The sequence below is a fragment of the Muscardinus avellanarius genome (genome assembly GCF_963383645.1).
Source record: "Muscardinus avellanarius genome assembly, chromosome: 3".
In the NCBI taxonomy this organism is placed as follows: Eukaryota; Metazoa; Chordata; class Mammalia; order Rodentia; family Gliridae; genus Muscardinus; species Muscardinus avellanarius.
Genome location: NC_137788.1, coordinates 16123749 through 16149968, shown reverse-complemented (window position 1 = coordinate 16149968; position 26220 = coordinate 16123749). Strand labels below are relative to the sequence as shown.

At 51.5% G+C, this 26220-nt stretch overlaps 1 protein-coding gene across 1 annotated transcript; it reads right to left on the bottom strand.

Moving 5' to 3' along the window:
* Positions 1–666: 666 nt before the first annotated feature.
* On the bottom strand, positions 667–26220 carry CDA (cytidine deaminase; the record flags this gene model as incomplete). The annotated part of the gene is made up of 4 exons (XM_080691049.1): positions 667–783; positions 5844–5901; positions 11666–11777; positions 26067–26220. 4 exons carry the CDS (start codon positions 26218–26220, stop codon positions 667–669), a joined length of 441 nt encoding a protein of 146 aa, XP_080547175.1.

Here is a 26220-nt window from a genome sequence, read left to right as displayed (position 1 = left end):
GGTCTCAGCCTCCCGAATGCTGGAATGACAAGCACACAGCACCACGCCTGACTTATTTTTATTTTTTATTTTTAAACGGGGTCTCACTAAATTGCAGAGGGCCTCACTAAATTGCTGAGGTGGGCAGCGAACCTGCGATCCTCCTGTCTCAGCCTCCCAAGCACTAGACTTACAGGTGTGTCAAACCAGCTCTTTCTAAAAGGACAAATTGCCCTGTCTGTCCTAAGAGCTGCAAGCAACGACAGAGAGGAGAGCGCAGCCCGCTCTCACAAATCAGGGTGTTGTGTGATGTTTATAATCGGCAGTGGCCGGCAACAGGATGGACCCCGGGGAAGGCTGATGGGGTACAAATCCGGACTCGGAATCTTGAAGAGGGTGCACAGGAAGGAAAGGAGGGCTGGGGTGCTCTGAATCCCAGGCGGACAGGGGTGCAAGGAGGGGCTCCGGCCCGGGGCCGAGTGACACCTTCGTCCCTTCAGTAGAAGATGGTCGTACTTGAGTGCAATGTGGGAAGAGTCCTGCTGCCCGCTCCCTGGAGAGCTGGGCCCGTGCGCCAGGCATCCCCGGGCTGGCCAGAGCAAGTCTGTGAAGTTCTCTGTGTGTCTGTCCCTTAAGCACTATTGGGAGTCCAGCACCCCCGCCCCGAGCTGTGGGTGTCTCTGAGCCTCAGTGGATCTTCTGCAGGTCCTCGGGCCCAAAGGAGGAGGGCAGCAGCTCCTGGACGGTGCGGATCACGTATGTCCCATCTGGCTTGGTCATGTACACGGCCCAGTCGGTGCCAAACTGCAAAAGAGGCGGGGCGAGTGTGAGGGCTTTGGGGTCAGGGGGGAGCCGGTTTGAGTCTGGCTCCACCACTGACTGGCTGATGTTTCTTTGGGTGCCTTAGTGTTCCCATCCCTAAAATGGGAATGACTCAAATTGCCCCTAAGCTGGGTGTGGTCAGGCAGGCCTGTAATCCCAGTACTTGGGAGGCTGAGCCAGGAGGATATTGGGTTCAAGGCCAGTCTCAGCAATATACTGAGACTTTCAGCAACTTAGCCAGCCCCTGTTTCCAAATGTATCAGGCTCATAAAGCTTGAAGGAGGAGCAAGGGAAAGAAAGCCATTAAACAAGCCAGGTGTGGTGGCACAGGCCGATAGTCTGAATACTTGGGAGGCTGAGAGAGAAGGTTTCAGGTTCGAGGCTAGCCTCAGCAACTTAGCAAAGCCCTTAGCAATTTAGGGAGACTCTATTTCAAATAAAAAATAAAATAGGGATTGGGGTATAGCTCAGAGGTAGACTGCCCCTGGCCTCAATCCCCAGTAACACACACACACACACACACACACACACACACACACACACTCACACACGCGCACACTCACACATACGAGGCAGCAGGGAGGTGAAGAGTTAAAGCAGTGGTGGCATCATGGACAGAGTCAGCCCTGCAGTTGGAGTCGACAGCCCCAGGCTCTCCCTGGCCGGGCGTGAGGTTTAGAGAAGATTGGTGGAAAGTGCCTGTATGGAGACCCAGCACACAGTAGGTGCTCAGTTAAAGGCTGCCGGTGACCGCTCGGGACTGCAGCCTGCTCTACACTTCTGCCTCAATCTCCAAGTCATTACCCAGCACCAGCAGCCTTCAGAACCAGCTTTTTAAGCCGGGCATGGTGGCGCGCGCTTGTAATCCCAGCATTCGGACAGCCTCAGCTACTTAGTGAGGCCCTCTGCAATTTAGTGAGACCCTGTTTAAAATAAAGAATTAAAAAATAGGGGCAGGGGCCGGGCGTGGTGGCGCACGCTGGTAATCCCCGCGCTTGGGAGGCAGAGACAGGAGGATGGCGCAGGTCTGAAGCCAGCCACTCTGGCTTAAGAGACCCCGTTTCCAAATAAAAAGTATAAAATAGGTCTGGGAGTATAGTCCGGAGGCAGAAGGGCTTCCAGGAACCCCAGTACCACACACACAAAAAAATAGGGCTGGGGGTGTCGCTCGGAGGCAGAATGACCCTGGGTTCCAACCCCAGTACCACAAAAAAAAAAAAAAAAAAAAAGAACCAGCTTTTTTTTTTTTTTTTTTTTTTTTTGGTGATGATGGGTGAACCCAGAGGCTTTCTACCTCCGGGCTATACTCCCAGACCTATTTTATACTTTATTACTTTATTTGGAAACAGGGTCTCACTAAGTTGCTGAGAGCCTCACTAAGTAGCTGAGGCTGGCTTCGAACCTGTGCAATTCGAACTTGGGGATTACAAGCGTGCGCCACCACGCCTGGCGAGAACCAGCATTTTAAGGTGGAAATCCTTTTACCTGGCAGCTCTGCCTCAGCTCTCGCTTGCAATTTACTTTCAGTTTGGCCTCCCCCTTCAGCGGTTTCACTCACCCGCTCTCCTGTCTGCCAGCATCTCCTCTGTTTGGAGAAAACAGTAATGCTGAACGGGGCCAAGTCGGAGCCCTGGAAGCCAGAGCCGGGTGCCCGGCCCTGGAAGCTTCCTTGAGTGACCGAGGCGGTGGCCGAGGCAGTGGGTGTCCTGCCGGCCCCTCCAATGGGATGGAGTCGGTGGTGTGAATTCAGTGCCTTGGGAGTGGGATTTTTTCATCTGGATTTGGGAAACACACTCTGCCAACCGTGCCTGTGAGGAGCAGAAGGGAGAGGGGGTGTCGCTGCCTCCAGACACCCGAAGCCACAAGGCTTAATGAGAAGCAGAACCAATCCCTCTCCCCAGCTCGAGCTCGGCTGGGCTGCGAGGCAGGGCCGGGGGAGCAGGCAGCTTCCGGGCTGCAAAGCTGCAGCTTCAGTTCCTCCAGATTTTGCCCAGTGTAGAAAAGCGAGAGAAAAGAGGCTTGGGGAAGATCAGTGGGGAGGAGCGGGACCCAGCCAGCCATCAGGCTAGTTCATCACAGAAGATGGGCTCTCGCTCCACGGCCCTGACCTCAGAGCGCTCAGGAGACGCGGAGCTGACACCCCTCCTTCGAGGCTCAGGGTGGGGACTGTGCACAATCACCTTACATCAGGGCCCGGCCTGGGAACCTCTGGGCTGGTGGCTTCCATCTTTTGGGACTCGGAAGGACACAGACTTCTTCAAGAATCTGTAAGACTTACTAATCCCTCTCCCCACTCCCAAGTAAGTGGAAGCCAGACCCGATGGCACACACCTGTAACCCCAGGACTTGGGAGGCTGGGACAAGATGATCGCAGGTCTGAGGCCAGCCTCGGCAATTTAGTGAGACTCTGTTTCAAAATAAAAACAGAAAGGGCTGGGGATGTAGCTTGGAGGAATACGCCCCCAAGTTCAATCCTCAGTGCCACAAAACCAAAACCAAAAACTAAAACCCTTCCACTGAGGCCGGGCGTGGTGGCACATGCTTGTAATCCCTGCGCTTGGGAGGTGGAGACAGGAGTATTGAGCAGGTTCGAAGCCAGCTGTGACCCTGTTTCCACATTTAAAAAGAAAATGGGCCTGGGAGTGTAGCCCGGAGGTAGAAGGGCTTCCAGAAACCCCAGTGCCACCAAAACCAAAACCAAAACAAACAAACAAACAAACAAAAAACCCTTCCACTGAGCCAAGATTAAGAGCCCACAATCTAAGCTGTCCCTTTGTTTTTAGAGTTGGAGAAACTGAAGTCTTCGGTCAGGGTGGTTTTGTAACAAGGATAACACATCCTTTAAGTCCCTTATCCCTTCTTGAAAATATCCAGGGGCTTCTCTTTCCAACTGTGTGTGTGTGTGTGTGTGTGTGTGTGTGTGTGTGTGTGTGTGTGTGTGTGGTACTGGGGTTTCTGGAAGCCCTTCTACCTCTGGGCTACACTCCCAGACCTATTTTATATTTTTATTTGGAGACAGGGTCTCGTCTCTTAAGCCAGCACGGCTGGCTTTGAACCTGCGTGATCCTCTTGTCTCCGCCTCCCAAGCGTGGATTACAAGCGTGTGCCACCACGCCCGGCTAATTTTGTTTATTTTGAAACAAAGTCTTGCTAGGTTGCTGAGGCTGGCCTCGAACCTGCGATGTCCTGTTTCAGCAGGAGACAGCTCAGTATTAGGGTTATGGGATTCTTGGAATAAAATAAAGTGAGCCTATGGTCCTCGGGCCTGTAAGTCCCACGTGATCTGGACCCACATATACCCGACCCCCGCCTTCTGTGGATCCCCTTCCCCATGCCTAGCCATCTGGCCCTCCTGCTCCTTCTCAGACTCCGCAGGCCTCTGTATCGAAGCTTGCTGGTCCCTAGGCCTGGGATTCTCCTCTAGAGCTCTGTCTCATCTGTTCTCACAACGTATATTCTTTTTACTTTTCTTTCTTTCTTTTTTTTCTTTTTGCAGTACTAGGGATGGAATCCAGCGGCATGCTACCTCCAAGCTACACCCCAGCCCTATTTTCTTTTCTTTATTTTGAAACAGGGTCTCGCTGAGTTGCAGAGGGCCTCACTAAGTAGCTGAGGCTGTCCAAGAACCGCGATCCTCCCGTCTCAGCCTCTTGAATGCTGGGATGACAAGTGTGTACCACCACGCCCGGCTTCATGATGGATATTCTTTTTTTTTTTTTTTTTTTTTTTTTTTTTTTTTTTTTTACAGGAAGGAATCCCCACATCAAAAGACTGGCCCCAGAGGGGGTGGATCTAGTTGGTATAAAATGCTTTGGGTCCAGAAGCCTCCAGAGATTTCTTTTCAAGTCTATACTATCCCTATGTAGTATAGGGCAGTATTAAACTATATTCTATATTCCTATCTTTGTTTTTTTTTTTTTTACATTTATAAAATAGATGTAACCTTTTATTTTTTTTATTTTTTTTATTAATTTATTTTTTATTGGTGCAATGTATTCATACATCATAGTGGTATAACATGATGGATATTCTGATCAAATGCCATCTTCAAAGGCAGGTCCTTCCTGGCCAGGTAAAGAAGGGCTGGCAAACTGTTTCCTGCCTGAGGCCAGACAGTGCACATTTTAGGTTCACAGGCAGCGTGGTCTCCGTATAACTGCAGGGTCGGCTGTCGGAGGACCACAGGGGCCAGATATGATCCATCAGTGAACGGGCATAGCTGTGCTCCAATAAAACTTTATTTACAAAATGAAGGGGCAGGCTGGGTCTAGTCAGAGTTGGCAGGCCTGATCTAGAGTAGCCCCAGCCCCTCTGTCACCTGGATCTCTTTCCTGCCATTTTTCACTATTTTTTTGCCCAGAAATTTCCACTTAGTTATTTTTTTGGTTATTTGGGGGATGGAACCCAGGGGCATTTTGCCTCTGAGCTACACCCCCAGCATCATTATTATTATTATTATTATTATTATTATTATTATTATTATTGTTATTATTTTCTTGGCAGTATTGGAGAGGGAACTCAGGGGCATTCTACCTTGGAGTGACAACCCCAGCCCTATTTTTTTTTTTTCCTTGTTTTGAAACAGGGTCTCACTGAGTTGCAAAGGACCTCACTAAGCAGCTGAGGCTGGCTGAGAACCATAATCCTCCTATCTCCTATTATTTATATTTGGAAACAAGGTCTCACTAAGTTGTTGAGGGTCTCACCAAGTTGCCAAACCTGGCCTCGAACCTGCGATCCTCCCATCTCAATCTCCCAAGTAGTGGCATTACAGGCATGGACCACTATGCCCAACCTATCGTCGGCATCCTGCACCAGGCTGAGAGCTCTCTGAGGGCAGGACCTGACTTATCTTGCCTCCAGAGCTGTCTCAGTGTGAATGACAACCACTCAGTAAGCACTTGTTGGAAGGAGTCATTTCCAGAGGCCCGCACACGCTCAGGAAGCCTCGGGAGCCGGCCACGCGAGCGAGCAGGACCATGGCGCCCTGGGACAGTGCGGGGGGCGGCAGGCCGTGCTCCAGGGAGGACGGAAGCTCTTACCTCTCTCATGACTTGTCTGCAGGCTCCGCATGGTGAGATGAAGTCATCTTGCAAGTCACTGGGGAGCAGAGAATCGAAGTCAGGTCAGTTGGCCCCAAGGCACCGGGGCCTGCTGAGGTCCAGGCCGCTCCCTCCCCTGTTCCGGTCAGGTCAGACCCCATCAGACGTGGTGTCCCAGAGGCTGTTCTCCGTAGCTGCACCAGACAAGGCCTTGGGCAGGGCCGCAGTTCTCTTTACTCATTTAATAAACATTTGGTGGGCAGCCTGCCTGGTGGGCGTGGTGACACACACGCTTGTAATCCCAGCATTCTGGAGGCTGAGACGGGAGGATCGTGGTTCACGGACAGCCTCAGCTACTTAGTGAGGCCCTCTGCAACTCAGTGAGACCCTGTTTCAAAATAAAGAGTAAAAAATAGGGCTGGGGGTGTAGTTGGGAGGTAGAATGCCCCTGGGTTCCATCCTTGGTAATGTGGAAGCAGAGGAGACTCAGTTTGATCTCACCCAGCACTACCCTGTAACTGAATCCCCTCCCTCTTCCTGTTTCTAGAGGTAAAACTAAAATTTCACCTGGCTCCACTAGGAATGACTACGCTACTCCCAGCAGGGAGGAGACCACCCCCTTCCTCCAACACAGCTTATCTCTACCTAGAATTCCTGTGTGGTGTCCCCTCCCCCAACACCTCCTAACCGTCGAATTCTGCTTCTGTAACCCTCTTGCCTACCCCTTATAAGGCCCCTACCCCGGCCAGTCGGGATGCCCCTCTGGTCTGATTTTAAACCGAGGGCTCCGCCGCTGCTGGCCGGCTAATAAAGGCTTCAATTGGCACATTTCCCTTGGGCTTTCATTTTTCACAAACTCTGCATACAACAGTAACAGACACACACACTGCACACGCACACGCACGCACACACACACACACACACACACACTAAGAACACAGTGTAAGAGGGGGTCAATCCCTGTCACTTGAGAATATTTTATACAGCAGATGGCATTTAGCTCTGACCTTAGAGCAAAAATAGAGTTTCTCTATCTCCCCTTGGTGAGCAACTATTCTACCAGGCATCTGACATACTTTATTTCATTTAATTTTCAGAACAACCTGGGTGTCAGAATGGCTTTTTTTTTTTTTTTTTTTTTTTTTTTTTTTTTTTGCGGGTCTGGGGATGGAACCCAGAACCCAGGGGCATTCTACCTCTGAGCTACACCCCCTGTCCTATTTTTATTCTTTATTTTAAAACCGGGTCTCACTGAGTTGCAGAGGGCCTCACTAAGTAGCTGAGGCCGTCTGCAAACTGCAATCCTCTGGTCCCAGCCTCCCGAATGCTGGGATTACAAGCGTGCGCCACCACGCCCGGCCCTCCTAATGGCTTTTTTAAGGATGAGGAAACAGGTTCACTGAGATGAAGTAACAGAGGTGCTACTCCGAAGCCCAGGGTTTTTCTCTGATGTAGGCCAAGGAAAGAAACAGAATGTGCAAAGGCCCTGGCGCGTGAAAGGACAAGATGTGTGTGAATCAAAGAGTAACGCAGGCTCTTTGCATCTGAGGAAGCCTGGAGAAGAGACGTGTATGGCCAGGGGTCACCTGTGAGAATTCAGGGACCTACAGGCGGTCCTCCAGCTCTGAGCAGAACAAAGGGTGCGGCCCACAGGTTTACCAGTAGACCCCGTGCCTGCTGGGGAGGCCCAGAGGGTACGCCCGCGGCCACCACCATGCTCACGCTTCTGGACCCGCAGCTTTCTCTGGAAGAACAAGGGATTTGAAGTTTCAGTTCTGGCTCCCCCTTATGCTGTGCGTGACTGAGTCATTTGAACCATCCAAGGCTCAGTTCTTTGTCTATAAAATGTGGCTAAGAATGTCACCTCCTTTGTAGGAATTCAAAAAACACGAGTGAGATAAGATGTACAAAGGCCCGGTAGACTAGAACACGACGGGTGCGTGTCGTCGCCTGTACTCATTCCTGGTGTTCTGGTGTTTATTTCCTTACTTAAATGACTTCTGTACCTACAGCTACTGATATCCCATGATTTCAGGACTTTATCGTATATTGTTTTACGATGTATGATGTGCCCTATGTACCTTTATAATTAATCTTATTACATATTAACAATAAAGGTTATATTGGTTTTATCTATTTATTTTGTGCTGGGGATTAGACCCAGAGGCATCCTACCTCTGAACTATGCCCCCGACCTTTTAGTGTTTTATTTTGAAATACAGTCTTGCCAAGTTGCCGAGAGCCTCACTAAGTAGACGAGGATGGCTTTGAACCTATGCGATCCTCCTGTCTCAGCCTCCCCAGTACCGGGATTAAAAGTGTACACCACCAGGCCCAGCTGGCCTTGAACCTCTGATCCTCCTGTCTCAGCTTCCCAAGGACTGAGATTACAGGCCCGGAATGTACCACCATGCCTGGCTCCCAGCATTCTGGCTTAATGTGCATCTAAAATGTGGGAAGCCTCTTGCCAAGCACATGATATGTACTGTCTCGATTCAGGTGGCAAATATTTGTTGAGCACCTACTATGTGCCAGGTGATCTCACTGGTGCTAAGGGTCCAGCAGTGAACAGAACAGGCTCAGGAGGGTGGTGGTCAGGAGTCTGTAGAGTAGGGAGCAGATCTAGACCGCCAGCCAAGCAGACAGCTGTATGTGGAGTGGAAACAGGGGCACGTACTGCAAATAGACCACAGCATCTGGGGGGACCGGGAGGGACTACTTTATCTAATCCTCACGATAACTACCCACCCCTTTTTGTGGTACTGGGGATGGAACTCAGGGTCATTCTACCTCTGAGCTACACCCTCAGCCCTATTTTTTAGAATTTATTTATTTATTTATTTATTTTTGTGGGTCTGGGGGTGGAACCCAGGGGCATTCAACCTCCGAGCTACACCTCCTGCCCTGTTTTTTATTCTTTATTTTGAAACCGGGTCTCACTGAGTTGCAGAGGGCCTCACTAAGTAGCTGAGGTTGTCCGCGAACCACGATCCTCAGGTCTCAGCCTCCCGAATGCTGGGATTACAAGCGTGCGACACCACGCCCGACTTTAGTCTTTATTTTGAAACAGGGTCCCACTCAATTACGGAGGGCCTCACGAAGTAGTGAGGCTGGCTGTGAACCTGTGATCCTCCTGTCTCAGCCTCCCAAGTACTGGGATTACAAGCGTGCGCCACGATGCCCGGCTTCTTTTATTCTTTTTATTTTGAGGCAGGATTTTGTTATATTGCTGTGGCTGTCCTCAAACTTGGGACCCTCCTGCCTCAGCCTTCCAAAACAACCTTTAAAAAATCATGATACACTCTGTACTCAGAAACTTTCCAGAAATCATCTCATGAGACCCTACAACAGCCCAACAGATAGATGTTACTTCCTTCATCTCACAGGTAAAAAGCTTGACTTCGAGGTCTGAGGACAAGCTCATCTCTCCTCTGGCAACATCCACTGTGGCTCTGTGGTGCGCTCTCCATCCTCGGAGAGCCCAGAGGGGCTCTCAGATCGCCCAGCCCCGTCCAGCATTGTTAACAAGGGAGCTGGCATGTCCCATTCATCCTGTAAATCTGTGCTCTCGATTTAACAAACCATTAGTGCAGTAATGACTGAATCTGTGGCTTGGGGGATGCGGGTACAGGGCTGAATACCCAGAGTAGGGCAGCTGGTGCTGGGGAAAAAAAAGCCAGTTTTGTGCAAATAAGGATGCTCGCTAATCACTGCTAGCAATGCCCAGTCATGTTTAAAAGTAGATAATGACCAAGAGAAAAAAGCCTCTCATTTGGAAAATTCGAACAAAGTTATTACACCATTATCCTTCTGTTGACTTTGGTCTCACTTTTCCCAGAATATCATTATTGTCTTGGACCAGCTTTGGAGTTTATTTCTACCCTTTTCTCTTTCATAAAGTGCCACCTGCAGCCTGATCCCTCATCTGCACAGACTGTTCCCAGCACGACCTCATTTATTCTCCCGGAGCTGAAGGGAAGCCAGGACAGACCTTGGTCGCAGGGAAGGCTCCCGGAAGCTGGGCCTTTTCCCTACGTGCACCGCTGGCTCCTGTCACTTGGAAACAAGCCTTGAATAAGCCGGACTGCAGCAAAGCTTCGGGTCCAGCCCAGTGTGGCGGCACACGTCTGTGATCCCAGTACTTGGGAGACTGAGACAGGAGGGCCATGGGTTTAAGGCCAGCCTCAGCAATTTATGAGGCCCTGTTTGCAATGAAAAAGTATAAAGAGAAGGCAGGCGTGGTGGTGCACGCTTGTATTCCCAGCATTCGGGAGGCTGAAACAGAAGGATCAAGGTTTGCCACCAGCCTCAGCTACTTAGTGAGGCCCTTTGCAACTCAGTGAGACCGTTTCAAAATAAAGAATCAAAAATAGGGCTGGCGGTATAGCTCAGAGGTAGAATGCCCCTGGGTTCCATCCCCAGTACCATAAAAAGAGTAAAAAGAACTTTTTTATATACCCCTGGGTTCAATCACCAGTATAAAAACAAAACAAACAAACAAACCCCAAAGAAACAAGCTTAGGGGCCTCAGAAAGCCGCAGGGTCTTTTTCTGTTGCTGGCCCTCCTTGGCCCTGAGTTTCTGCCAGGAAAATTCTGTAGCTCCATCCCAAGAGAGAAACACTTTGCCCATGGCCCACGGCCCCTGCAGCCTCTTTCTGGGGGCGCTAACCATTCCTCTAGTTCTTTTCCTTGTACTGGCTAAGCATACCCTCTCTCGTAGGCAATGCACAAGAATACACAAAAGAAACTCAACATCATCATTAAATTGATGGGGCTCAAATTGGTAAAAGAGTTCATTCAATGCTTGACTCCTGAAGCCACTGTGACTGGGTCCAGAGCCAAAACAAAACAAAACACACAAAAAACAACCTCCTCGGGAGGGCAAGTGCAGACAACAAGAGCATTTATATCTGGGGCACCAGGAGAGCTGGGGGTGGTGCTCTTGTTAGACTCAGCAAGGGCTCCAGAAGCTGGGCTGCAGTGTTTACCTGCCTGCCCCCCTCCCCCAGAGTGAGGCCTCTGTGGGCTGGCTCTGGAGGGTGGGCTAGAGCATCGAGCTCTCTGCACAGTTCAACGAGGAGGCCCTGGGACCCCGTTCTCTCCCAGCTCTGCCACCGACTCTCAGGAATATGGCTCAACTTCTCTGGGCCCTAGTTATTTTCAGCTGTAAAATGGGGGTGCTGGCAAGGGAGTCCATATCAGGTGACTTTAGGGTCCCTCCAACTTTGAGTTTCTTTTTCTCCTTCTCTTCCTCTTTTTCTTCCTTCTTCTTTTCCTCCTTCTCCACCACCTCCTTCATCTCCGTGTGTGTGTGTGTGTGTGTGTGTGTGTGTGTGTGTGTGTGTGTGTGTGTGTGTGTGTTTTACTAGGAATCGAGCTCAGGGGCATTCGATCTATACCCCTATTCATTTTTATTTTGAAAGAGGGTCTCGCTAAGTTGCCGAGGCTGGTTTGGCACCTGCGATCCTCCTGTCTCAGCTTCCCAAGGACTGGGATTACACCGTGTCCGGCCAACTCCGGGTTTTGACGCTGCCTTTCTGTTGTGTCTTGTGGGGAGTCTGTTGTACTCTGTGTTGCTGGACAGGGACGCGCCCTCTCAGCGTGGTGGCGGCTGTCCACCTGCTGTCTCATTCTGAGGGCAGAGTCCATATCTTACTTACCCCTCATCCTCAGCTCTCAGCCCAGGGTCCAGTGCACCCTGCCTGGCACACAGAAGGTGCACAAGAGGTGTATGCCAGGTGAATAAATGAATGAACCACAGGCACAGGGGGCGTCAGCCGGAGAGATGACAGAGCATTGCTGTGACTTGCCTGTCCCTTACCTGGAGATAGCAATGGCCCTGAAGTCCTTGTGTCCTTCGGAGATGGCCTTCTGGATGGCAGTCCGCTCAGCACAGATACCCAGAGGGAAGCAGGCGTTTTCTATGTTGCACCCTGAGGAGAGAGGAGAGCCCAGTGGTATAGTAGTATGCCCAGCAGAAACACTTCCTCCCGGGCATGGTGGTCCATGGCTGCGATTCCGGTAGTTGGGAGGCTGAGACGGGGGAATGGTAGGTTCAAGGCCAGCCTCAGCAAGTAGCGAGATTCTCAGCAACCTAGTGAGATCCTGTTTCAATAAAATAAAAATAAAAATTGAAAGGGCTGCGGTGTAACTCAGAGGCAGAATGTCTGTGAGTTCAATCCCCAGTACCAGAAAAAAAAAAAGTACTTCTTCCTGTGTGTGTCATAAAAGGCTCACTTATTGTTGGGCAGGGAGGGACCGGTTAGTCTAAACAGATGGGAGAAAGAAAAGAAAGTCAGTGAAGCCCCAGGCCTGGATCTAAGAGATGCAAGCCGAGGGGGGTCCTTAGTGATCAGAACATTGTGTCCCCATACTTAAATGATAAAATCCTAATCCCAAAATGGGCGTGGTAGCACAAGCCTGTAATTCCAGTACTTGGGAGACTGAGACAGGAGGTTTACAGTTTTGAGGCCAGCCTGGGCAACTTAGCAAGACCCCTATTTCAAAATAAAAAGGGCTGGAGGTATAGCTTGGAGGTTAGAATGTCCCCAGATTCAATCTTCAGTACAAAAAGAAATCCTAATCCCAAGTGGTGGTATCAGGAGGTGAGATCCTTGAGGAGCTGACCAGGTCGTGAGGGTCTAATGAATCCTCATGGAGAAACACAAGCCTTTCAGGAGGCGGGGAGAGCTGCCTGCCCCATCCGCCAGGTGAGGACACAGCTGGACAGCACCATCTAGAAGAAATCTGGCCCTCTCCAGATGCCTTGATCTTGGGCGTGGGCCTCCAGGACCCTGAGAAATAAGTTTCATTGTGCCTGGTCTATGATGTTTTGCTGTAGCAGCCAAACAGACTAAGAGAGTAAGGTTTTCCTTGGGTGTTCCTGCCGAGTTCAGCCAGATCCTCTGAGTTGTGTTGCAAAACAAACTGTTGAGGCCAAAAAAATCAGCTCACACATGACGGAAAACTCCCCAGCTCTGCAGCAGACACCCCCATTCATGAGCTGCCAGGGACCCTGGGCAGCCGTGGGAGGTGAGCTGCAAAGGCGGCCGCCATCCCAGTAAGAGTCCTTTCCAGGGTCTCCCTCGGGCTGCTCCTGGGGACCAAGAGCCAGGGCTGCTCCCAGAAGACCAGGAAGACCAGACTGGCTAAGAAACTCCCATTTCCAGGGGGCAAGGCCACGAGGAAGTGGTGTGGGAGCCGGCCTGTCTCTCGGCTGTCAGGATGAAGCTATGGTCTGTGTCAGCCTTCAGAGCTTGCCTTTCTCCCTGGGGCAGAGGTGGTAGCTGTTCCTCCCTCTCTTCCTCCCTCCTTCCATTCCTCCCTTCCTCCCTCCATCCCTCTCTCTGTTGCTGGGATTGAACCCAGGGGCATTTTACCTCTAAGCCACACCCCCGCCCTGTTTTATTTTTTTATTTTGAAACAAGGTCTTGCTAAATTTCTGAGACTGGCCTCAAACCTGCATTTCTCCTGTCTCGATCTCCCGAGCACTGGAACTACAGGCATGTGCCACCACACCAGCTCCTGGTGTTCATTTCCTATTTCTTCCTTTAAGTGGTACAAGTGACCTCCATTCCAATATGGCCAGTCAGTCACACAGCCACTCAGCTAGCTGCTGTCCTTCCCGGACTCCCTTGCAGCATCATATGACCGTGCGGCTGAGTTCTGGCCAATGGGAAGTGGCTCAAAGAAACACGTGACGCTTCGGGGTCACACTCTCTATGAGCAGATTGCTTGCCTGTGGCTGACTTGTCTTTCACAGACTAGAAGGCGAAAGAAGAGGAGGAGGAGGAGGAGGAGGAGGAGGAGGAGGAGGAGGAGGAGGACAGTTTTGATCATGTGGTTCATGCAATAGCAATGGAGAAGTAACAAGAGAGAAGGAACTTGGGACCTTGGTCAACTCAGAGCAGAGTGGCCTCTTTGTCCTGGACCAGCAGCCTACTCTGAATTCTGAGGAGGGAGGTAGGGATTCTATCAGTTTGAGTCACTATATTGTGGAATCTTTCTATTACGGCAGTATGACATATTCTTAATAGAAATTTGTTCTTATAGTAAAATACAACTTTTTTTTCTTTTCCTTTTGGTGCTCTGTATTGAACCCAGCGGCATTTTACCTCTGAGCGACACTCCTAGCCCCTTTTAATTTTTTGTTTTGAAACAGGGTCTCACTAGATTGCTGAAAGCCTCGCTACTTTGTCGTGGCTAGTCTGGAACCTGTGAGCCTCCTGGTTCCGCCTCCACAGTACTGGGATGGCAGGTGTGCCCCATTGCGCCAGGCCCAATTTTCAAAGCTACAAGTCAGATCCACAGGAGTCTGTGATTAATCGTCCCTAAGGAAGGCCTGGGGACCCCAGAACACACGAGCTGAGATGGCTGTGCACTCCCATTTTCTCCAACATGCGTGTGTGCCAAGGATGGCGATATCAGGGTGGACGCTCCCAGGAGGCTGAGCCAGGGTGGCCAGTGGACGGGTCAGAGCAGAGAGGAGAGGGGAGGCTTCTGACAGCGGCTCTGGTGACTGTTAGGACTGGCAGCCCTGTTCCCTGTCCTTCCTCATGGGCGATTTTATTGGCGTTACCCTCTGCTACTCTGTCTTGTACCGAGGGAGCGGGTGTGAAGTGCAGCCCACCTTGGTCCCTTAGACAGAGGACGAGGCAGCTGGCCTGTTCTGAGCACTGGATTCGTAGATGTTCCATTAATTATTATACTTGCCTCTTCTAAGGCCATGTCTTCACTGTGATCATACAGCATTCTGTTTCCCGGTATCTATCAAATTTGGAAATTGTTTAGTCACTATCTCCTCAGATGTTTTTCTTCATTATTTACACTGGCACGTTAGGAGTGGTAATGTTTATCATTCAAGCAGGGCACGGTGGCGCATGCCTGTAATCCTAGTACTTGGGAGGCTGAGACAGGAGGATCACAGGTCTGAGACCAGTCTTAACAACCTAGCAAGCTGGGCGTGGTGGCGCACGCTTGTAATCCCCGAGCTTGGGAGGCAGAGACAGGAGGATCACGCAGGTTTGAAGCCAGCTGCGCGTGCTGGCTTAGGAGACCCTGTTTCCAAATAAAAATGTAAAAATAGGTCTGGGAGTGTAGCCCGGAGGTAGAAGGGCTTCCAGGAACCCCAGTACCACCAAACAAACAAACAAACAAACAAACAAACAAAACAAAAAACAACCTAGCAAGACCCTTGGCAACCTAGTGAGACCCTGTTAAAAAAAAAAAAAAAAAACGATTGGGGATGTAGTTTGGAGGTAGAATGCCCCTGATGTCAATCCCCAGTACCAAAAAGAAAAAAAAAAAAAAAAAACATTCAGCTTACATTTGCCAAGATCACAAGTGTTCATGCCCAGAACTGACGGCTGTCGCTGGTCCCAGCCTGCCCTGTGCTGGTTTTATAGCTGCAAGAGGAGGGCCAGTAGGTTCTCAGTCGGGCACTGGATGGCCGCATGGCGTTACGTGAGGACTGGGGTGGAACTCTACCTTGGGGAAGAAGGATGGGTGTGTGTACTGGGCACAAAGGGTGACCCTTGTGAGGACTGATTACTTTGACAACTTAGCACCTCTTCCCCCACTTTTGTCCCAGGCCTGATAGATAAATGTCCTGAGCTGCAGATGGAAACCGCTCCTTTAGGCGATAAGGACTTCTCCTTCTCCGCAGCCACCTTGCAGAACCAGATCTGAGGGACCGTCAACCGGACGACAGGCTGACCAAGGCCGCTCCCTTACGCACAGCTCTCGCTTCTGCCTAGATCTTTCACCCGTGCTGACGTTTCACGTCACAAAACGGAAATGAAGCTGTCATCTGACTTTCCAAGAATTCAAGAGACAGAAACAGTCAAATCTGCCAAACAGGTCCATTTCAAAAGGCATGATAATGAAACTGTTACTCCTTACACACACAAAAAGGTAACCTGCTGTTAACTGAGCAGCTATTTTTCTAGTTTTCCGTCTCTTTCCCTGGCCCCATCTGCTACAGTCTGGCTGTTGAGTGTCCCCCAAAGGTCCGTAAGTGGAGGACTTGGTGAGGGGACCCACAACTGGGAGGCGCTGTGGACATTCAGGAGGTGCGGCCTCTTGGGAGGACCTTAGGACACTGGGAGTTTATCCTTGAGGAAAGTATAAGAACCCAGTCTCTTTCTAAAGTTTTTCTTTTTTTGTGGTGCTGGGGATTGAACCCAAGAGCATTCTACCTCTGAGCTAACCCTCAACCCTATTTTAATTTAGAAACAGGGCCTAAGTTCCTGAGGCTCGTTTTGGATTTGCAGCCTTCCTGTCTCAGCCTCCCAAGTACTGGGATTACAAGTGTGTGCCACCACGCCGGGCTTCTGATGCTTCCTGGTTCACGTGGTGGGTGGCTTGTCCTTCCTCGTGTTCCTCCATGATGTACAAAACTTGGCAGAGGTCCAGCGCATGGGGCCGTTTGGTCTTGGATTGGAACGTCCAATGCTTCTGGCGTTTCATTATAGTGATACAAAGCTGGCGGACACAGGACATTACAAAGAAAGTAACGTTGAAATAACTAGCCCGGTCTTTGATCATCCTTTCTGGTTTCTTTAGCCTTTCTCTGCCTATAAAACCAAACACCCAGCCAGGCATGGTGGCGCATACTTGTAATCCTAGAATTTGGGAGGCTGAGACAGGGGGATCGAGGTTCGAGGACAGCCTCAGCTGTCCTACTTAGTGAGGCCCTTTACAGCTTAGTGAGACCCTGTTTCAAAATAAAGAATAAAAAAAAATAGGGCTAGGGGTATAACTCGGTGGTAGAATGCCCCTGGGTTCCACCCCTAGAAGCACACACACACAATATAAATAAATAAAACCAAACACCTATGCTCTGCTCTGCTCATCAGCGCACATTCTACTTTATGGAAGGAAGTGTTGCCCAATTCTAAATTGAAAATAAAGCCAATTAGGATTTTTTTCTTTTTTATATTGGGTATTGAACCCAGGGACATTCTACCTACAACTTACACTCCCAATCCTTTTTAAATTTATCTATTTGTTTGTTTATTTATTTTGCAGAACTGAAGATTGAACCCAGGGATACTCTACCTCAAGCTGTACCCCCAGCCCTATTTTGTATTCTTTATTTTGAATAAAGAATTCTTTATTCACTGAGTTGTGGAGGGCCTTACTAAGTAGCTGAGGCTGGCCACGAACCTGTGATCCTCCTGTCTCAGTCTCTCAAGTACTGAGATTACAGGCCAAATGCTGGGATTACAAGTGTGTGCCACTAGGTCCAGCTTAATCAATTAATTTTGTGTGTTGGGGGGTACTGGGGATCAAGCCCAGGGGCATTCGACCTCTGAGCCGCATCCCCAGTCCTATTTTATTTTTATTTTCAAACGGGGTCTCAGTAAGTTGCAGAGGGGCTCACTAAGTTGCTGGGGCTGGCCTTGAATTGTGATCCTCCTGTCTCAGCCTCCCAAGTACTGGGATCACAGGCGTGTGCCACTGCACCTGGCCTCGGTTGCTCATTAAGATGCTTAAAGAAAACCTTTGTAATTTTGACCTTTGATGCCCACATGGTCATCTCTGCTCAAATGCCACTTCTCTGATCACCCTATCTAAAATTGCTTTCTCCTTCTTCCGCATCCAGCTCACTCTATCCATTTATCCTGCTTTAATTTTCTCTGTAGCACTTAACCCTTTCCTGAAATAAATGTCTCTGCTACCCGATTCCTCCATCATAGCGAGAACTTCCAGAGGGCAGAGACTCTGTGGCAGGTGCAGCGAGGATCTTGGTTACCGTCATGAGTTGAATGGCTGCGTCCCCCTCGAATCCCCAGGTTGAAGTCCGAACCCTCAGTGCAATGGTATGAGGAGGAGAGGCCCTGGGAGTAATTAGGTTTAGATGTGGTCCTGAGGGTAAATAAAGCCCCATGATGGGATTATAAAAAGGTAATCCCATTGTACAATCAGGTACCTAATAATAAGTAGAGACTTCGGCTCTCTCTCTCTCTCTCTCTCTCTCTCTGCCATGTAAGGATATATGAGAAGGCGGCAGACGTCACAAAGGGGCCCTCACCAAGAATGAAATCTATGGGCATCCTGATCTTGGACTTCCCGGCCTCCAGGATTATGAGAAATAGATGTCTGCTATTTTCAGCTGCCCAGTCTATGGTATTTTGTTATAGCAGCTTGAGTTGACTAAGACGGTTACCTATTGGTGGAGTCAGTCGACCACTGTGGAGAGGCCCTGCGTGGAGCAGCAGGAAGCACCTCCAGGCAGAGAACAGGAGCGTGGGGAGGAAACCCGGACAGCAGGCACTAGTGTGGGGGAAGGATGGTTGGATGGTAAACCAAGGCCAGCTGGATTGGGTGGAATTTCCCACTTCAGTGCCAGATCTGTTAGATACAAAGAAGTAACTGTATTTAGGGCCTCTAGCAAGTTCAAGTGTAATTTCCCAGACTTGCTAGAGAAATTAAATAAATATATCAGAAAGGGCAAGGGGTAGGGAGGAAGGCCACATACTATAATCTTGGGCCCAGAAAGCCATCCATTATCTCTCCAGGCAAACCAGCTCAATGCCTGGTGTTGTCTTCTTACTCAAACCCACATGAGAGACAGGCTGGGCACATGCCAAGTCAGGTTCCATAATTATAAGACTGAACCAAATTCTACTGGGATGGGAGCTGCCAATCCTCATTGCTTTTTTTTTATGGGGGGGGGCTTCTGCCAGGCACTTGGTAAGATACAGTGCTATGCTATGCAATTGACTCTTCCTCCCCCTCGCTCAGCTGGATACTAGATACTATTATACCCTCCCCCTTATTTTTTTTCTGGGTCTAGGTATTGAACTCAGAGACATTCTACCTATGAACTACACTCTCAGTCCTTTTTTAATTTTTGTTTTCAAACAGGGTCTCACTAGGTTCCTGTACTGGGTAAGGGGCATTCTACCTTCAAGCTGCACCCCCAGTCCTGTTTTTATTTTTATTTTTTTTGGGGGGTGGTACTGAGGATGGAACCCAGGGGCCTTCTACCTCTGGGCTACACTCTCAGACCTATTTTATATTTTTTTAAATTTGAAAACAGTGTCTCTTAAGTCAGCCGAGAGCTGAGGCTGGCTTCGAACCTGCGCGATCCTCCTGTCTCAGCCTCCCAAGCGCGGGGATTACAAGCGTGCACCACCACGCCTGGCTCTATTCTTTATTTTTGAAACAGTCTCACCATGTTTGAGAGGGCCTCAATACGTAGCTGAGGCTGGCTGTGAACTCAGCCTCAGCTGAGTCTCTGCCTCCCAAATACTGGGATTACAGGCGTGCACAATCATGCCCGGCTACAGCCTCTTCTTCCTTCCTTCCTCCTCCTCCTCTTCCTCCTCCTCCTCCTCCTCCTCCTCCTCTTCCTCTTCCTTCTCTCCTCCTTCTCCTTCCTCGTCTTCTTCTTTTGTATTCTATTTATTTTGTACTTATTTATTTGTTTATTTTGTGGTATTGGAGGTGAAATCCAGGGACATTTTACCTCCAAGCTACACCCCCAGCCCTATATTTTTATTCTTTTTTTTTTTTACACAAGGTCTCACTAAGTTGCAGAAGGCCTCACTAAGTAGCTGAGGCCGTCCTTGAAACTCAAACCTCCTGTCTCAACCTCCCAAACGATGTGATTATAAGCATGCGCCACCGCGCCCGGCATTTACTCTTTATTTTGAAATAGGGTCTCACTGAGTTGCAGAGGGCCTCACTTGCGATCCTCCTGTAAAGCCTCCTGTCTAACCTCCCGAATGCTGGGATTACAAGTGTGCGCCACCACGCCCAGCTCAGCCTCTTCTTATGGAAGGTCAAAACTGAGGTGGCAGGAAGCCAGGACCCACAGGCCGGCCCACCAGACACAGAACATGCTTTTATTTTCTGTGTCATTCCATTGAGCCTGTGTTTTGAACTGCTTTGGTGCTTAAGGCAGGGCTGGGGCGGGGTGTTATTACCACATCGGCAAGGAGAGAAGCTTCCAGCATGGCGATTTGGAACCAGCCACCCAGAGAGGACAGTGAAGCTGGAGGGCACTGAACCTGCTCTTTTCTGAGAGATTTTACTGAGATAAGAACAGTTCTTATACAAGCGAGCATCGCCATCTTCTGGAGGGCTTTATTTATTTATTTATTTTTGTGGTACTGACGATTGAACCTAGGGGCAGTCTACCTCTAAGCTTACCCCCCTCCCCAAGCCTTATATTATTATTATTATTATTATTATTATTATTATTATTATTTATTTTAAAACAGTGTCTCACTAACTTGCAGAGGGTCTTGCTAAGTTGCTGAGGCTGAATTTGAACCTGTGACCCTTATGTCTCAACCTCCCACGTACTGGGAGTTTCTGATTCCATGGGGCTGGGCTGGAGCTGAGAATATGCATTTCTAACAGAAGCTGCTGAGGACGAGGATCTGGGACCACATCCGAGAATCCCTGGACTAGAGAAACATCATGTCCATGTGCTTGAAGGAATACTCGACTTTCTCCATGTTCAAAAGCCCTGCCCACTACCAACAGCCATTCTCCACTGAACGATATTCTAGCTCAACTATGATACCAAGGCATTGGCGTGAAGTTCATCTTTGCGATGACAGTGGAGAGGGCCAGTTGACGTTCCCTGGAATGGAGGGGACAGGAGGTAAGGGGATGGGCTGGGGGGCTGGAAAGAGAGGAAGCAGGTTAAAGATGCTTGCTTGAAATCCCAGTTCTTGGGAGGCTAAGACAGGAGGAGCCTAGGTTCCAGGCCAGGCCTAGCAACTTAGTGACACCCTCAGCAGCTTAGTGAGACCTTGATTCAAAATAAAAACGGCTGGGGGTGTAGCTAAGAGGTAGAACTGGGTTCAATACTCAGTACCACAGACACACACACTCCTGTTCCAACAGCCTAGAAGCCCTTTGGGGCAGAATATAGGTCTTATAGTCAGTCAATCACTCTGGCGAGGAACCAGATATGGTGGTAGAAGCCTGCCTCCAGGCAGAGAAAGGGAGCCCAGGGAGGGAACTGGGACGGCAGGTGCCAGTTTGGGGGATGGGTGGTTGGAGAATCAGATCAAAGGGCAAGGCCAAGGCGAGCTGGATTTGGCCATTAACCTGGACACCGTTAAGTGGCTTTTATATGTCTTGTCCTTCCACAATTCATCACAGCTGGTACACCAAGGTGTTTTCCCTCCTAAATGGCAGATGGAGAGGAGAGAGGGAAGACAGGAGAAACCGCTGTCCCAAGGCCCTGAGCTAAGACGGCAGACACCCCTTTCCCTGAGTGTGGCTGCAGCCACAGCTGAGAAGTGCCGCAAGGGGCCACTGTCCCGAGACCCTCTGGCCCTGCAGGGGCCTGACAGCCAGGTGCTCTGAGGTTAGGGTGGTCCTCCACCTGCTCCTCCGCCCATCTCCAATGGCTGCCCATAAGCACAGGCTGAGCACCGTTCGTGAGACCCGCCCACTCCACTCCCCGCCCACTCCCTCTCTTCCGTGCTCCCCTGTCCTAACTCTCCTCTTGGCGTCCTTGCTTCTCTTTGTTCAGCAATGATCTCTTCCCTTCTCTGCAAGTCCCGCTCTCCCCACAAATAGCCAAGGAACATCATGGGCCGTGGAATGTCACGGTCGCCAGGGCCTCGTGAGGACACCATTGCTGTAGCGATTGCCTGCCCTGCTGGCCGGCCCACGTGTGAGCGCGAGGCCTTGGCCGGGGTGAGGAGTGCCGAGGGGGCACGAGGATCATCCCCAGGCCACCACAGTGAGGGCATCTTTGCAGCCAGACCCGCCTTGGAGCTGGATGGGACCCAGCTGTCCCTGGCTGTGGAAGCTCTGGGGAGGATGGGGTTTTGCTCTTTGGAAGGCAGTCACAGGACTGGATAAACCTGCTGTCAGCCGTGAACTCCCAGTGTCTAAGTCAGCGGACTTTCCTGCTCCCCGTCTCTAACGCACCCCATGATGCTGTGCCAGGGCTCCTGGGTTGTGTGAGGTTCCCTGGTCCCCAAGTCCCACCTGGCTGCTGTTGGCATTCCCTGGCCCCACTTCCCGTCTCAGTAAGAAGATCCAGGAATTCTGCCAAGTGCCCTCCCTTCATCCCGTCCCCTTCTCAGCACAACCCTCTCTGCTCCTTGAACACAGCCCCCTGCAGTCAGGGCCTCCGGGAACATGAACTGAGCCTCAGTTGTCCTTTTTATTTTTTTTTAACTTTAAAAAAATTTTGGAGCCGGGCGTGGTGGCGCACGCTTGTAATCCTCGCGCTTGGGAGGCCGAGACAGGAGGATCACACAGGTTCGAAGCCAGCCTCAGCTACTTAGTGAGACCCTGTTTCCAAATAAAAATATAAAATAGGTCTGGGAGTATAACCCAGAGGTAGAAGGCCTCTGGGTTCTACCCCCAGTACCACCAAAAAAAAAAAAAAAAAAAAAAAAAAATTTTGGAAGCTGAGTGTGGTGGCACATGTTTGTAATCCCATTACTGAGACAGGAGGATCATGGTTCACGGACAGCCTCAGCTACTTAGTAAGGCCCTTTGCAACTCAGTGAGAGCCTGTTTCAAAGTCTAGAATAAAAAAATAGGGCTGGGGGTGTAGCTTGGAGGTAGAATGACCCTGAGTTCAATCCCTAGTACTGCAAAAAAAAAAAAAAAAAGGTGCTGGGGGTTGAACCCTGGGGCACTCTACCTCTGAGCTACACTCCCAGCCCTATTTCATTTTTTATTTTGAAACAGGGTCTTGCTAATCTGCTGAGGACCTGGCTAAATTGCAAAGGCTGGCTGCAAACCTGTGATCCTACTGCCTCAGCCTCCCTAGGACAGGGATTATAGGCTTTCCCACCACACTGGGCCTCAGTTACCCTTTTGTACAGTATGACTGCACCGGCTATGGGTTTGGGCTGCTTGGCACCCATACACCTGTCTTGTGGCCACAGACCCACCCACTCACTCTCCAAGGAGGAGGTATATGTGAATCAGCAAGCCCAGTCACATCCCACCAGGGCAACTACATTGGTCCAGTGGTGTCCCTGTGATTGGAAATGGACCAATCAGAGCCTTGCCCTGGGACTTTTCTCCCCAATTGGAATTGGTGGAACTGGTAGAAAAGAGGTCTGTCTGGTGCTGAGGCTGTAAGAGTGGGAGCCAGAAGCTCCTGCACTCCTGTTTCCTGAGGCCTGGAGAATATCTGCCTGCACGATAAAAGCAAGAAACCTGTACTGGCCTGGCTGGAGAGGGTGCGGTAACATCCAAGCTCCGGGTTGCCCTGCCGTCTGGCTCTGGTGTTTAGCCTCCCTCCTCACTGGTGCCTGTGGGGTGACAAGAGCTGGTCCACACAACACACAAAGCGCCGAGCCCTCGCCCATCAGGGCTGCTCACATGACCACTGCTCCCTGGTCATCTTAGTCCCCGGCACAAGCCAGCTCGGCCTTTGCCTGGTCAGTGCCCATCACTCCCTGCTCCACCTGGCTGCAAATCCTAGAACCAGGCTCCTTTTCCGCATTTTTTTTTTTTTTTTTTTTTTTTTGGTGGTACTGGGGTTCCTGGAAACCCTTCTACCTCCAGGCTACACTCCCAGACCTATTTTTATATTTTTATTTGGAAACAGGGTCTCTTAAGCCAGCGCGGCTGGCTTCAAACCTGCGCGATCCTCTTGTCTCCGCCTCCCAAATGCGGGGATTTGCCCCGGCCTTTTTCACATTTCTAACAGAGCCCATCCCAGGCCCCTCCACGTGTCCCACTTGGTGTCTCTCAGACCTTTCCTTCCTCTCCGGTCCACCTGCCACGGCCCTGGTTCCAGCCATTTGTTCCTGTTCGCCAACCTTACCCAGGAGCCAGTAGGGAGCCAAGGAATGGGTCAGCATCCTGCACCACACGGACCCTTGGGGCTGTTCCCGCTCCTCCAGCCCTCCTCCATATCCCCGCAGCCTAGCTGTCCTCAGACACCAATTCCACATTACTCCTCTCTATCATTCCTTGGCTCCCTATTTCCCACCTTATCAGGCATGCCAGCTGAGCGCCAATGCCACACAGCAATCCTGAAAGCCGGGCATTACAATGTGTAAGTGGAGAGGCAGAAGGATGATGGGACCCACCCATCTAGGGTCACAGGATAGCCCCGGATTCAAACTCAGGAGCCTCTGACTCCAGAGCCTGCACCCCACGCCTCTGAGCCGCCGAATGCTGGCCGCAGGGCCCTCTCTCTGGCGATACCAGCCCTGTCCCTGGGACTCCAACAGGACACTGGTCACCCATTCACTCCATCCTCCATCCCTGGCTGTGCTTCCTGCCTTGAGCTGGGGCCTGTGCAAGGTCAGGAGACCTGGGGGGTGGGGTGGGGACTGTCATTCCACTCACTGTGGTGTCCCCAGCACCTGGTGCATGAGCTGGCACGGAGTCAGCACTCAGAAGCACCCAATGAACCGGGCGTGGTGCTGCACGCTTGTAACCCCAGCTGGGAGGCTGAGACAGGAGGATCGTGGTTCATGGGCAGCCTGCCTCAGCTACTTAGTGAGGCCTTTTGAAACTCAGGGAGACCCTGTTTTGAAATAAAGAATAAAAAATAGGGCTAGGGTTGTAGCTCGGAGCCAGAATGCCCCTGGGTTCAATCCCTGGTACTGCAAAAAAGCACCCAATGAATAAAGGCCCTCGGAGGGGCCCCAGGGGTCACCTAGTAAAGGCATGCTTTTTTTTTTTTTTTGGTAGGCTAAAAAAGCAATGACCAGAGATTTCTGGCATGTGACCCTGGCTTTGGAGGCAGCCAACGGGCCCATCTAGAACATGCTATGGCCTGGCATGCTGGACCCCACTACCACCGCCCTGGGCGCCTCCCCCTCTGCCTCTCCACACTCACTCGCCTTCAAGGCCAGTGCCTTCACCTAGCCAGCCAGCCAGCAACGGCTGAGTGCCTGCTCGGGACCAGGGTGCTGGGGAGCCGGAGGCAAAGGTCAGAGGCTCCCTGATCAAGACCCAGCTCCTGCCCCATGCAGCCCAAAGTCCAGCGTGGGGCAGGCCCGTAAATGCACTGAGAGGACTCCATGTGACAAGTGCCCCAGCGGGGGCCACCGGAGGCGTTCTGTGCCATCTGAAGGGACGGGAGGCTTTCGGAAGACTCCGTGGCTGCAGCTCTTGGCGGTGCTGGTTAGCGGTACACACGGTCCACATTCATGGGACCTGCAGGCCAGGCCTGAGCCGCTGTGCTCAGGGCTCCTCCCACGCCCGCAGCGTGGCAGACTTTGGAGTGAGGGAACTCTGGGCCCCAGTCCCAGCTCTGTGACAGCAGCCCTTGCCCTCTGCACCCGTTCCCTCCCCGCAGGGTGCGAGGGGTGGAGTGGGCACTCTCCTTCCCTCCTTACACTCCCACTCGCCCCGGGGTCCTTCTGCTTAAAGGTGTCCCAGATTCCAGCCACTCATGAAACTCCGCAGAGCCTCAACAGACCAGAGACACCCTGGGGGGCTGTGATGCGCCCTGCTTCCTCCACACGGTCTCCTGCTGTCCCAAACCACAGGGCCCTATGTTGGAATGTTTGATTGGGCGAGCTCGCTTTCTCTAGTTTTGGGTGCTAGGGAGGGAACCCAGGGCCTCACACATGCTAGGCCCAGGGCTGCACCACTGAGCGACACCCCCAGTCCCAGGTGAGCTCTGCTACTAAATCAGCAGAGAGGGAGGTAGGAGCAGATCTGCAGGGGCTAGGGTCCTGGCGCCCACCACCCCCCTGGGCTGCCACTCACTGCTGGACACCCACACCCTACCTGGCGTCTCTCCTGCAGACCCTCTGCCAGGCCTGCACCCCACTGTCCATCCTCCACCCCAGTAGGTACCGGGGTGCAGGAGGAGAGCGAGGCAACCCCAACCCTGAGTTCCACCCGAGCGCCCCCTGTGCCTTTGGCCAAGTCCTGTCACCAAGCAGGGCCTCAAGTTCTCTCTCCATCTACAAATGGGCCCACCACCCAGGTCAAGGGTCAGAGGTGGAGACGCAGGCTCTAACCCCTCCCCTCCCCGGAGCCTCAACAGGTGCCAGGCACGGAGGAGGAAGGGTTAGCTCGCCCTGCTGAAGGTCTTGAATTGTGGGCACCTGGTTCTACTCCCCTGCTAACTTCCCACCTGGGCTTCCCCCAGGACTGAGAGCCGCCGGGCTGAGTTTTCCCAGCATGGCACGCAGGGTGAGGGCAGCCAGAGGCCTCGCTCTCCACCTGCGCCCTCCCGGCGCCCACCGGCCGCGTCCCGCTCCGACCCCCACCCGGAATGCCGGGGAGGGGGCCCGGGCGCCCGCCCTTACCCGAGAAGATCCTCCCGTCCCGGGTGAGCAGGGCGGCCCCCACGGGGAAGTGGCTGTAGGGGCAGTAGGCGGACTTCTTGGCCTCTTGGGAGGACAGCAGCAGCCGCTGGACGTGCTCGGGCTCCAGGCCGCGGGAGGGACGCTCCTGGGCCAT